Here is a 14,483-nt window from a genome sequence, read left to right as displayed (position 1 = left end):
GGACAGATTTAAGTGTGTTATTGTTAAGATTTACAGACCTACAATATAAAACGCCAAATTTCCATGCAAAATAATGGTACCGCTTTCAGCACCTAAAATCCGAAATAATCATACCGCCAGGGAGGTTAAGTATGTAAACAGTAAAAAAGGAGGACAGGCCATATTGGCCCCATAAAGAATGAGGAAGGACATCTGGTTACAAAGGATGGGGAGATGGTGAAGGAATTGAATTTCTTCTTCTCATCAGTCTTCACGAGGGAATCGGAGGCTTTAGTAACCAAAACTACAGTGCTTATCCTCATGACACGTCACAGGAAGCACCCTCATGGCTAACAGAGGACAGAATTAGAATTAGACTTGGGAAACATAACATTAATAAATCACCGGATGGCTTGCACCCGAGGGTACTTAGGGACCACAGTCAAGTAATTGCCAGACCATTATTCCTCATTTTTACGGACAGGCTGACTGGAATGGTACCAGTGGATTGGAGAAAAGTCAATGTAGCACCAGTATTTAAAAAGGGCCCAAAATACATCCCTGGGAATTACAGACCAGTTAGCCTAACATCAATTGTATGCAAGCTCTTGGAGGGGATGATAAGGGACTATCTACAAGATTTTAGTAATGAAAATGGTATCATTAGCAGTAATCAGCATGGATTCATGAAGAATCGTTCTTGCCAAACCAATCTATTAACCTTCTATGAGGAAGTGAGTTTCCACCTAGATAAAGGAAGGCCTCTAGATGTGGTGCATCTGGATTTTGCAAAAGCATTTGGCACAGTTCCGCATAAACATTTACTGTACAAAATAAGGTCCGTTGGCATGCACCATAGGGTTAGTACATGGCTTGAAACCTGGCTACAAGGGTGAGTTCAGAGGGTGGTGATAAATGGAGAATACTCGGAATTGTCAGGGGTGGGTAGTGGGGTCCCACAGTGTTCTGTGTTGGGACCAATCCTATTTAATTTATTCATAAACGACCTGGAAGATGGGGTAAACAGTTCAATCTCTGTATTTATGGACGATACTAAGCTAAACAGGGCAATAACTTCTCAGCAGGATGTGGAAACCTTGCAAGAAGATCTGAACAAATTAATGGGGTGGGCAACTACATGGCAAATGAGGTTTAATGTAGAAAAATTTAAAATAATGCATTTGGGTGGCAAAAATATGAATGCAATCTATATACTAGGGCAGCGATGGCAAACCTTGGCACCCCAGATGTTTTGGAACTACATTTCCCATGATGCTCAACTACACTGCAGAGTGCATGAGCATCATGGGAAATGTAGTTCCAAAACATCTGGAGTGCCAAAGGTTCACCATCACTGCACTAGGGGGAGAACCTCTGGCGGAATCTAGGATGGAAAAAAAACCTGGGGGTCCTAGTAGATGATGGCATACAATGCCAAGCTGCTGCTAACAAAGCAAAACAGAATATTGGCATGCATTAAAAAAGGGATTAACTCTAGGGATAAAGTGATAATTCTCCCACTCTACAAGACTCTGGTTCGGCCGCACCTAGAGTATGCTGTCCAGTTCTGGGCACCAGTCCTCAGGAAGGATGTACTAGAAATGGAGAGAGTACAAAGAAGGGCAACAAAGCTAATAAAAGGGTCTGGAGGATATTAGTTATGAAGAAAGGTTGCGAGCACTAAACTCATTCTCTCTGGAGAAGAAACGCTTGAGAGGGGATACGATGTCAAAATTTACAAATACCGTACTGATGACCCCACAATAGGGATACAACTTTTTCGCAGAAGGGAGTTTAAAATTTTAAAAAATTAGAAGAAAAAGAGATTTAACCATGAACTACGTAGAAGGTTCTTTACTGTAAGAGCTGCCACGATGTGGAATTCCCTTCCACGGGCCGTGGTCTCAGCGGGGAGCATTGACAGTTTCAAAAATCTATTAGATAAGCACCTGAACGACCAAAACATACAGGGATATACAATGTAATACTCACTTATAATCACACACATAGGTTGGACTTGATGGACTTTTTTTTTCAACCTCACCTACTATGTAACTATATATCTTGGCTCTCCAATCCCCTAGACAAAAACAAGCAACTAACCCAGGCAGTGCGGGCACAGCCCTACTGTATAGGAAAAAACTGCCCAAAGATGAGCTTTAACAATGGTTTGAAAAACAAGATGATGTTCAGGCGAATGGAGTGTAAACAGTCATTAGTTCAATTGATGCAACCATAGCTCCCAACTGTCCCTGATTTGGAGGGACTGTCCCTGATTTGGAGCAATGTCCCTGATTTGGAGCAATGTCCCTCTGTCCCTCTTTGCTCCTCATTTTGGTCTGATCCATATATTTGTATCTAAAATGCACTTTTTATAATTCAAACTTGTTTCCCAATGCTAAACCTTTCATCCAATTTCTAAATTGCTGCATTTGTAAATTTAAAAGCCAATATAAAAGGAATAGGAGTGGTAAAAAAAGTCCTTGTGGATTTAATTAACCTTTTTTTTGGTTAATTCTCCTTTAAGGGGGTATGCCAGGGGGGCATGTCCTATGCTTACATACATTTGCAAGTAGGTGCCCCTTATTCCCATCTCAAAATGTTGGGAGGTATGTACAATGTACATGGAGGCTGTAATAGCCCACTCAGTCTCTGTTGCCAGGGCATGAAGCACTTTGGGGCTGCTATCCTCAGAGTTGAGCCAGCTCTGTAGAAATGACAGAAATGGTTTGAGCAACACAACAACAAGTTTGAGGTGGCGACTAGGCTTCCAATTTCTCCAGCACTCAATCCTATCAAGCATCTGTGGGATGTGCTGGAAAAACAAGTCCGATCCATAGATGCCCCACCTCAAAACGTAATGGATCTTCTATACTTGGCTTGGTGCCAGATACTGCAGCATACCTTTAGAGGTCTAGTGGAGTGCATGCCTCGACAGGTTATTTATGGTGGGTGGTCAAAATGTTATGGCTGATCAGTGTATATATAGACACACACACACACACACACACACACACACACACACACTTGGATAGATATTGAAGGGTTACAATTCTCTTTTAAATAAGGACCCTGACAGCAATAAAACTGTGTGTGAAAGCAAGAGCATGCCAAGCAGTGGATTAATCCAGGTGTTTCTATATGTGACAATAAATGGCTACTTTCACACTGGGCCAGTTTTCAAGCGCTTTAGTGTTAGAAATAGCCTCTGAAAACCGCCTCCTAATTCATTGCAGTGTGTCTTTTCACACTCGAGCGGTGCGCTTGTGGGACGTTGCGAAAAGAAAATGTGTTGTGATTGCTGCCCATGTCCTGATTTAAAAGATATTTCCTGTCTGTTTTAGGGTGTCAGTCAGAACTTAAAGCGGAACTTCAGTAATTCTTTCATCTTTCCATCTATTAAATCCTCTGCCCTTGTTTTTTAACTTCAGATAGTAAAACATTTTCTCTTTCTGTCAGTAAATACCTTATACAGCCCACTTCCTGTTTCTTGTCTGGTCATTAGTCTAGGGTTATGACATCATGCACAGCTCTCTCTCACACTCTTGTGAAAGTTTGCCAATGAAAGCTGCAGAGCTGAAGGTGTGCCTCTGTGTCTGTGTAAATCCAGGAAGTGAACAGGCAGCAGCTTCAGCTGCCCACAGTTAAAATGGATGCAGGCAAACTCAGTGGAGGGAGATTTCTGCAGCATATTTGGCAAGTACAGAATCACAGTATATATAAAATAATATGTAAAGTGGTTGGAGGGAAGCTTCATGGCAAAGATGTTTTTATTACAGATTATGTGAGCAGACTGCAGTTCCTCTTTAAGCGAGTAAGGACATCAATTAAAATACATTTCCATTTCCAAGAAGAGTCATTAAGTTTCGAAACCTCTCATGTTTTTTTTTTTTTCATGATAAAGTAATACCAATAGTTCAAAATAGTAATCTTTTAATTTCATAAACAGAACACGAAAATATGTGTTGCATGTACATAGAAGACTGGACTCTAAGCTCATTAAAAAAAAAAAGGATAAGACCGTTGGTTACGGTTTAGAAAATCTCATGCTAGCAGATGCCATTTTGCCCAAAACACAGAGTATCCAGCAATCTAAACTGCTTCCACACTCATCTCTCCTGCCCCTAAGTAAAAGTAAATTCACAAACCAGCAAAGCACACTACAAGTCTCAGTTTTAATGTCCAATGTCAGTAACACCAAAAAAATTCAATCGGATCAGAAAGATTATCAAGGGGCATCTAATGAAAGGATGTTGCAACTTCCAGAGGACATCCGGGATGATTCAAGGCAACTCAAAACAAGAAAACAGGAGTGCAGGATCCCCATTAGCATGACAGTATAAATTTATTGAGAGAGAAAAATGGCACACCTGCAGTTAAAATGCTTGAAAATCAGCATGGGTAGTAGGAATCACACAGATGAATACAAAGCAGAGTATCGAAGGAATCCCTTCTTTTTCAGACTTCAGAGTCCTTCTAAACATGTTACTACCCCCTCTTTCCAACAGCACATAGAGGTCACCACGAGGCATTAGGTAACGGCACAGAATGCGGTTTGTTGGCGGTCTTTTTGACAGCTGTCAGAGCGGGTCCCTGTAATGCCTGCACCTGGAGTTGCCGCTCCTGCACACAGCCTTGCTTTGTATGCATCTTGGTGATTCCTACTACCCATGCTGAGTTTCAAGAAATTTAACTGGGAGTTATTTTTTTTTCTCTCAATAAATGTATACTGCTGCCATGCTAATGAGGATCATGTGCTCCCGTTTTCTTCATGTTTGATCTCTCCTGCCCTTGGAGCCTGGTGTGCTGTAGACTAACCTCTCCTGTGCTAGAAGACACAGGACCTTTTCTTAAATCAAAATAAAGGAATACAGTGTAGCGCTCAAAAATTAGTGAGCTGAATATTAAGTATACATGACATATAACCAATGTGAAGAATAAACATAAATCCTGTTGTGAACAGAAATAAATAAATGATAAAGTTCAACAAAGTGTCCATCAAAAACACAATGGTGAATCTTCAAACAAAAATATAAATGGTGTGGATAACAAACTGATAGTGAAGTTGTAGATTGTGAAGTAATCCTCTGTCATAAGGATATATAGATGGGTACTCTTACCGAATATGGTGGACCCACTTACTAGCGGTAGTGGGTCAGTCGAGCTTATGTGGGCAGAATGCCTCACGGTTTAGGCTTGAGCAAGAGAGGGATCACTCCAGACAGTATACGACCACTCTTCAGCTGTGATTCAGCATAGCAATTCCAATGCGTTTCGTCACAACGGACTTCAACGGCCCCAGTTGAAGTCCATTGGGACGAAATCCGTCGGGCTTGCTACTCTTGCTCCCCATATTGCTCTGTTCCATTTTTAGACTTGTGATCTCCAGTTTTTATGTACTCATTTTTATATGATGTACCGCAATTTTAAATAAACCTTTGTGGTTTTTGACCTGCACCATACGGAGCCTTTTCTTTTTCCCACTCTCACCTCAGTTTGACTGACCTCTGCTCATACTCCGACCTCCTGAGGGTTTCCCCACTGTGTGGAGGTTTTTGCTATATACTGGAGAACTACAAGGATTGAGGAACCCTGCCTGGACCATCACCGCTGAAGAGTGGTCGTATCCTGTCTGGAGTGATCCCTCTCCTGCTCAAGCCTAAACCGTGAGGCATTCGGCCCACATAACCTCAATTGACCCACTACCGCCGGTAAGTGGGTCCACCATATTCAGTAAGAGTACCCATCTATATATCCTTATGACAGAGGATTTCTTCACAATCTACAACTTCACTGTCAGTTTATGTTATCCACACCATTTATATTTTCATTTGAAGATTCATCATTGTGTTTTTGATGGACACTTTTTGTTGAACTTTACCATTAATTTCTTTCTGTTCACAACAGTGAACTCAGGATTTTATGTTTATTCATCACATTGGTTATAGGTCACATATAGTTAATATTCAGTTCACCAATTTTTGAACGCTACACTGTATTCCTTTATTCTGTTTGGGCTTTGTTTGAGTGTTAGTAGCTTTCTTTACATATCTTGGTTTAGCGCAGTAATTTCCCACATTTCTTGAATCAGGTGTGATCAGATGGACCATTTGTTAGGGTAGATTTTGCTTTATATAAGATGCAGATACCTACGGAGGTTTGTGATCATTTTAATCATCTAGAATTTGTCTCTTTACATAGTTTCATATGTCCAAGAACTGCATTAGAACACCTCTGGGCCTCCATGGTCTAAGGCACATTCACAATTGTAATGATTTGCTATGTAATAACACAGGCCATTCATGTTTTAAACACTTTCTTATATGTTTATACATGTTTTCACACAACTTTCACCTAGAAGTGACACATGTTCCCAAATAGATCAAATTATAAACATGTGTGAATCCTGGGTGAATACTGTGTAAATCTTGTGTGGAAACATTTATGAAAACGCTCACCTAAATAATATGATCCATAATCCATCTTGAATACTTTTAAATCCCATTTGTTGACATACATGTTATTTACATTATACCAGTATCATCATGATGGTTTCTTACTTTATTGAATAGGTTTCATCTTTCCTCTTCTTGTTTTCAGAACTGGGCACACTTTCCCATCCAAATGACAGACCCCAGTCAAAGTTCCCCCGATTGCGGTTATTTCCATATGGGGAAGGGTTGACAAACTCAAATGTATTGAGATCAATGGTGGCGATATCTGGGCTCACCACCGCAGTGTAGTTCTCAGCAATTCTTGACAGTAATGGCTCCAGCCAACCATGGTAACACTCGCCTGGAACGAGCAGAGAATGTGTACTATGAACTATGTGAATTATGCTTTCATTCTCTTTTCACAATGAAGAATGTGAGGTGCTTCACAACCACAACTTGATCTCGTCAGTCACTGGAATTGCTTTGCACTTATAATTAGTGTTTTGTGTTCTCAAAATGTGATGTTGAAAGCCTGTAATGGATGTGCAGAGCCTTTCATTACAAGTCCTCTGCAGTAAAATATAAAAGCAGCTGGACTTTTACAGCAACTAAAAAAGTTCAGTATTCCTAAATACAAGATATGCCTTTTACCACAGATATAGAGGGAACAATAAATAATACATCACTTTATTAAATGGTAGGAGCCCTGGAAGAAGGGGTAACCATATGCAATAGGGGCCAATAAATATATTGTTACTGAGCCCCTTGGTCAGTCTTAAACTGACCTTGAAATATCAAACTGGCTTCAGAAAGGTATAACAAGAGCATCCAGGGAAGCACCCTATCAGTTTATTATCCAAGAGGCTCAGGAACCCAAATACCTGGCATGTTCCATTAAGTAAATTTCAACCAAGGCTTACATGGTGGCACTCTGGCATGTTGCTACTCCTCTTTACCTCCTAATTGGTCATGGAAACCACCCATCATGGTAAGCGACTAACAGGGTGGTGCATAGTTGCCAATAGTCCCTAATTGCCCAGTACATTCATGGAAAACCGACTGAAGTCCTAGTCAGCCCTGGGCAGAATCATGAAAACTAAGCTCTGTCATGAACAGTGAGCAGCCTAGTTCACTCAGTATTGTAAAACACCGCTGCAGCACTGGGGTAACAGAGGCAAATATTACAGACTGACTCAGTTCCTCCCCCTACCCCCTCCGCTTCAATGATATCAGTATGCGAGGAGATCAGGTGGAGCTTGCCTCTCAGAGAGGGGGGGATGGCCACCCTCAGAGGGGTGAAGATAAATATGCCAGCCCACCTTGAGCTTTGAACTGCCACACATGTCATCTCCATCCCCCCCCCCCCACACACCCCCCCCTCCATCCTACACACACACACACACACACACACACTTCCGTCCTACACCTCCATTCTACACACAGTCATCTCCATCCCACACACACACCTCCGTCCTACACACACGCACGCAAACCTCCATCCTACACATAGTCATCTCCAACACACACACACGCACACACACACCCTCCATCCTACACAGTCATCGCAGACTCTATTTTACTACACCCTATTTAAGCCACGCCTAATACTTAGCATATGTTAAACCATGGCCACTTTTCACATTCCCTCTCTTGTTTTTTGTACAGCCATGCCCACAACATATGAATAACCCACCCCTAATTAAAGTTATGCCCCGCCTACAGATGCTTTCTCACCACACAGAATAAAAAGTGTACCTTAAAACTTTTTTTTAAATGCTGGCAACTATGGTGGTGTGGTAAGAGGGAGGAGTGGACCAGAGTGCCTTGATAAGAGTCCTGGTCACAATTAGAATTATAGAGTGTACCAGGTTTTTAACACACCCTGGGAATAAACTGAGAACATGCATGAAGGCATCTTGTGGTGACAATGGGCCAGTTTATGAGCTTTCAAGATGCTTTAAAACCTAATCCTGCAATCAGGATGGCTAAAATAATAGCACAAAAGGCTTACTAGTTTAATTCACAGGAATCTGACCAGAGGAACCTGAAGTACAAACGACTTTATTTAAATGCCAACTATTCGCCATTATGCAGCCACACAGTATTAGACTTTTGCCCTCTGGGTTTCTATAGCATCTACATGGTCTATTACAAGGGTCTTCAAACTATGGCCCTCCAGTTGTTCAAGAACTACAATTCCCATCATGCCTAGCCATGTCTGTGAATGTCAGAGTTTTACAATGCCTCATGGGATGTGTAGTTCCGCAACAGCTGGAGGGCCATAGTTTGAGGATCCCTGGTCTATTATATTATATATATATATATATATATATAGGTCTTTGGATAGGCTGGTGGCGGACAAAAGGAGCATCTCTGGGCTACTCAGTTTACACAATTACAGTTGGTATCAGTGACACATCTGCTCTTTTATTAGTCAGTATGACCAATAGAAAAGTGCTTATAGGATATCCCTCTTGCCCAAAGTGTCTTCAGCGACAACAGGGATCCAAAATAGACAGCACGGAAGCACTGTAAGCAGTGATCAGGCCTTTACATGTAACTGTGGGCAGATTGCGCTATCCACTGCTGGTGGAAATAGAGCCCTTTATTATAATACCCATTACATTCTCTTTGAATATCACAGAAGGACATATACCACACAGCAAATATATATAATTCTTGGAGACTAAAAGGGTAACACTGTTTCTTTTTAGTACATAGGTCTTGGTTCAAAACACAGAGTTTACATGTTCTACTTGTATTTGTTTTGGGATTACTCTAGGAGCTACAGTTTGCTCTCTCAATCAAAAAAACATATGGACAACCTAACTGGTTAGAGACCACCCTGACCTTGGCTGCTACTTTGCACCATTGATTGCAAACTCCCCACTTTACCAGCCAATCAGGATAAAGCTGACCCCCCTGCCCAGAAGTATTATGAAAGAAACTTTACTTGCTGATTTTAAATTAAGTGAGAGAATTACTTTTTATATCACTTTGCAAAACAATCATTCTGTACTCACAATGTGCATCCAAAAAGGTCAATGTGTCCCCTGTTGCTACAGCGGCGCCCAACAGTCTGGCTGAAATAAGCCCCTTTCTTTCTTTTTGTCTGACCACTTTGACAAGCTGCAGAGGTTTCACATAGTCATCCAGCTTATCCTTCAAATAATCTTCCAAAGACAAAATTAAAAAAGATGTTAAAGACAAACTTGCAACAAAATGTTAAAAAGAACAATTTTAGTTTAAATCCTGAGGTTTTCAAAACAATAAAAGTGTCTAATCCACCTTTTTGTAATATAAAGGAATGCTGTAAAGAGGGTCCCTGAGACTGTCCACCTCTGTCCCTCATCATTAACATTCCACATGGTTTAGGGCAAAAAGTCTGGCTCTCAATGTGGCCAATCAGGCTCCTCCTCTCCCCCCAGCAAGCTATCTATCCATGGCCCAAGGGAGGAGGAGTAAGCTGCCACAAGGATGCCAAAACTGTGCAGCTCCCACCCATTAAGGTAACCTAGAGCCAGGGCTACATGCCTACGCTCTGGGGAAGGGGGTTTGGACCCCCATACCCTCCCTTATCTAAACCGTGTGCACTGGAGGCTGGGGTACAGTAACAGTGAGCAACTGGGTCCAAAGCTTCTGTAATGCTCCCTGGTAGTGATGGTAGGATACCACCACATAGCACTCACTGTGACTTATTGGAGATAAGTGAATTAAGACAGAATAAAAATCCTTGTCCATTTTCTGATCTAGGTTCCTGTGCCCTAATACTTATATGCTTGATTTTGCGAACTAGACAGTAGGCCTAAGAATCTCACCGCATATTTGATGAGTCCCTATGCTTTATACTCGGATTAAAACCTGCATATTATGTTTTAAAGTTGCTTAACCTTGTCATTGAGAACTGTATCACTATCAGTTCATTTGATTGTGTGGCTGTCTTTGTATTCTCTTGTCATATTTTGTTACATTGCCTTTTTTATTTTCATACTCAATAAAAAGATTATGAAACCCTAAAAAAACAAAAACAAAAAAAAATAAATCCTTGTCCAAATGCTAAAAATTTCCACGGATTTAGTAATACACCTCCTCCACCTCTCTGTAAAATCTCAAACATGAACAGCCATGCAATGCAACTGCTTATTTTTAAGGATGCACAAGTCAAAAGTCTATGCATTCCAAATCACTCATTATGGTCTATGATCAGCTTTAAACTAGGAACCCTCATCTTTTAGCAGCAGGTTTGGAAAGGGAGTGCTTAAACACAAAGCCTTAGTACAACAGTCTCCTTTTGTGAGTTGTGTCTTTTTGTTTTGTGTTAAATTCAAACATGGCTTAAGTGTTAACAAACATTTTGGATCCCCCTAAGTAAAGCTGTACTCCATTCTTTAAAAATACCATAGCAGACTAAACCCATCTTCTTTAAAGTTATTTGTACTGCAAGTAATTTAAAATACAATATGTTATAATGATGCAAAAACCAAATTTGTTTTTTAAGGCCCAATCAACTTACCATCTGTGCTGGCATCATCCACCATAATAATTTCTTTGAGAAGAATGGCCGGTGATGTGTATATAACACTGTATACAGTGCGCAGAAGAGTAGACCAGGCCTCATTGTGGAACACAATTATGATGCTGGTTGTTGGCATAGGTGGACAGCGCTTAAACTTCTGTTCAATACACCTAAATGGAATAGAACAGTAATAGCTAACATCATAGGAAATTGTATTATGGTTTTTGTATACAAAAAGTTAAAAAAAAAAAAAAATCAACTAGAATGTTATTCAAGCAGGGTTTTTTTTTCAGCTGATAGTTATTAAATAAAGAAATATATAAGACCTTCATGTGTTCATAAATACAGCCGATTCCATCCATTACTGACTTGTTCTGTATTAGGTGGAATTATCTTTTAAAAGAGTGATAAAACAGTATAGCCCAGTCCACTCCTCAGTAGAGGAAGGAATTTATCCACTATGCTATATATACTGTAGGATTCTGTATTCATAGTGCAAGATAATATACCTCATCTTATACTGCTTGAGCCTTGTGCCATCTCAAGGCAAATATAAACAAAACTTGGTTTAAAGGACCTTATATAAAAGTGCCATCACATGAATATAGATATCTCACCAAGAAACCAAAAGTTGCCAGGTGGTAGTCAAATCCAGGGGTGGCTTTTATAAAATTCTCTTGTAGCCCTCTAGGGTTCTCTTGCAACTTGTAGCAATATTATTTCAGCTGTGTCTTTAACCAATCACAACAAAAACAACCTTAGCAAAAAGTGAAGCTATATTACAAGCATCCATATTAAGATTTAAAAAAGCCTAACTTGTCCGGAGCGCCTCTGCTTCCCATCCTTGCAACACATGGCTAACTGAACATATATCTGAGGTGCAAGCTTTTAAAAACGCTTTCCTTTTTCAGGCATGGTTTATTACCAAAGCCTTTGAATATCTAATCCTGAATTCTCTAAGGATTCCCAACTCCACCCATCAAAGTCTCTCTGGTTTTTCCTACTCTTGTTCAGTTTATTAGTTATGCTGTGCAATCAGCAGTAGGTATTGCATAGAGTTTTGAGGAGCGGGAGGATACACTGCATACTAGAAGTTATTGACAAGGGTTTCCAATCTTAGCAAGAGGCACTGTGGAAGCCCTGCCCGATGTGTCTGCAAGGTAACATTGACGGGTTGAAGAACAACCAGATAACTAGCCTTTTTAGAATGCAGAAGAAAACGAACAGCAGGGCGCTGAGGTCAGTATCAAATACAAATCATTTTTTTTAAATAAGCAGCACACTTACACTGAAGTTAGCATGAAACAGCATGGATAAGGAACACTGGAGACCAAGCATTTGAAAAAGAGGGCGAAGTCCCTGGAAATTGACAGCTGTCATACCCGTTTGCAACTGAGAAAGCCACCACGAATAGCCATACCTTGAGCTGGCTGGCTCCTTGTCATCCTCGGTCTCTGTTTGCTCAGGGATGCCTACAGCCTCACACTGATCACAGCTGCTTGGTATCAGGTGTTCCCTACACATGCTGTTTCATGCCAACTTCAATTTAGGTGTGCTGCTTATTTTAATAAAGTGATTTTAATTTGATATTGACCTCAGCGCTCTGCTGTTAATTTCTTTTACATTGAGGTGATCCTAACCAGATCTTCTGCGGGAGCTGCAGATGTTCCAGTCTCGTTCCCTTCTCCTGCTCAGCCATCTATCCATTCATCCAGTTGCCTCATCCCTTTCTCTAGCCTGTTTATGGTCTAAAGATGCAGATGAAAGTTCCAATAGACCAAGTGCACTTCTCCTAGGAGTGCTGTATGTACTGTGTCCTTGTACACTCTTTGGAGATAGAGATAGAGATAGAGAAAAAAAAAAAAAACTATAATTGTCACTGCACTGTCACTGCCATCCCCTCTATTAGAGGCTGAAATAGCACACTGTGTAAAGTATTTTTAAAAAAAGAGTGCTGTAAATACAGATTTTCAGCTGTCTTCAGGCCAGTCACGTGACTCGGGGCTGCTTTACAGCTATGAGACAGAGCTTCTGTGGGTGGAGCCGAGTGGCCACGTGATCTTCCCGGCTGACATCAGAGGGAGATCATGTCCCCTCCCCCAGAAGCCATCCATCGGAGCTGGAAAGCGGCCGTGAGTCACATGACTGGCCTGAAGACAGCTGAAAAATCGGTATTTACACTGCTTGTTTAAAATGCTTTACAAAGTGTGCTATGCCAGCCCCTAATAGAGGGACTGACATAGACTTATACAAATGGGTTCACAAACCCTTTAAAGTGTCTCTAAAGCTAAATGTTCTTATGTCTTGGATAGTGTGGTGAGGGTTTGGAACCATTGTCAGGTTTTAATTTCAGTCTGTGTGTCCTACTAGGGAGATCCAATTTCTATTTGTCCTGGCGGCGATTGTCAACCGGACTGAAAGTGAAAGAAAATCCAAAATTTTGAGTGGTTACCATAACAGAAAAAAGAGGGAAAAATCTTCCAATGGGGACACATTTTCTGGTGACAGCTGTCTAAAACAGGGCATTTTTCCAAATTTTGGAGAGATTTCCGCCTCTTTTCTCTTTAGGGTAAAATCTCTCCAATGAGACGCTCTATCCAAAATGAATAAAATAAATTTGGGCTTTAGATAGTCTATCATCTATTGTGTTGCCTAAAATGCATGACATGTAACACGACAATAATTAGATGTCAAGCATACTCAGGAGGCCTTGTGTCTGGTCCCAGGTCTCGATGTAATGAAATTCTGTCACTAGCAAAGGCATTGAAACAATGTTTCTTTTCTCCTTGTTCCCTCTCTTCCTCCTCCGTAGGGGTGAGTTTGTCCATTTTAAATGGCTTTCCAGCAGCTCCTGGTGCATTCGGATCCTGAGGTGGACGCTCAAGGAAAGGCTTAAGTTCTGCCGCTGTGTAATATCCAGGTAAACACCGTCTTTTTCCATCATCAATCTGCTTTTCAGGTGCCTTGATCTGCATTTTTGGCATTGAGTCTTTAATGTTATTTACAGCATCCATTACCATGTCCAGCATCTTTTTTTTCCTCACATGGGAGCCATCATGTGCTGCAAGTTCGTCCATTTCTCGATCAACTACTTCTCTTTGTATTAAGAACACAAAAGCCATAAAAATGAGAGTGACGGCACCGAGCTTCCAGTGCATGAATCGCTGGCCTAGAACCAGCCTTTTAAAGTTTGACATGTTTATTTTTGCGATCGTCAAACAACGAGGAGAAAATGTAATTTACAGAGTAGCCATTATGTTCGGGGTAACGTCATCTTCCAAGATCTATAAAACAAAGATTTGAAAAGGACTTAAAATATACAAAGTAGCAAAACAAAAAGAAATGGTGAAATCCAACACTCAGGCCAAGGCCCACATCATGACAGTCTGCTGTCAGTGAATGCAAAACTTCAAATAAAACTCTAGGCAAAACTTATTTTGTTTTGGATAGAGTACGGGAGGGTTATTACCCTTGTAAGGTTTATTTTTTGCCATCTTTGTCCCACTGGGGAGATTTACCTTCACTCCTTGTCCCATAGCCAAACAGGAAGTGAG

The 14,483-nt window shown here is 40.8% G+C and overlaps 1 protein-coding gene across 1 annotated transcript in view; it reads right to left on the bottom strand.

The window, feature by feature from the left end:
* GALNT3 (polypeptide N-acetylgalactosaminyltransferase 3) overlaps positions 1-14,483 on the bottom strand; it is an 89,498-nt gene that overhangs the window by 31,301 nt on the left and 43,714 nt on the right. Inside the window, exons 2-5 of the mRNA XM_073634009.1 lie at positions 13,630-14,213; positions 10,927-11,099; positions 9,437-9,586; positions 6,540-6,774 (exon numbers count right to left, since the gene is read on the bottom strand). Coding sequence (XP_073490110.1) covers positions 6,540-6,774; positions 9,437-9,586; positions 10,927-11,099; positions 13,630-14,126 — 1,055 coding nt within the window. The 5' untranslated portion in view covers positions 14,127-14,213. The remainder of the gene's footprint in view (positions 1-6,539; positions 6,775-9,436; positions 9,587-10,926; positions 11,100-13,629; positions 14,214-14,483) is intronic.

Source organism: Aquarana catesbeiana, linkage group LG06 (genome assembly GCF_042186555.1).
Source record: "Aquarana catesbeiana isolate 2022-GZ linkage group LG06, ASM4218655v1, whole genome shotgun sequence".
Classification (NCBI taxonomy): Eukaryota; Metazoa; Chordata; class Amphibia; order Anura; family Ranidae; genus Aquarana; species Aquarana catesbeiana.
This window is presented reverse-complemented; position numbering and strand designations above follow the sequence as displayed.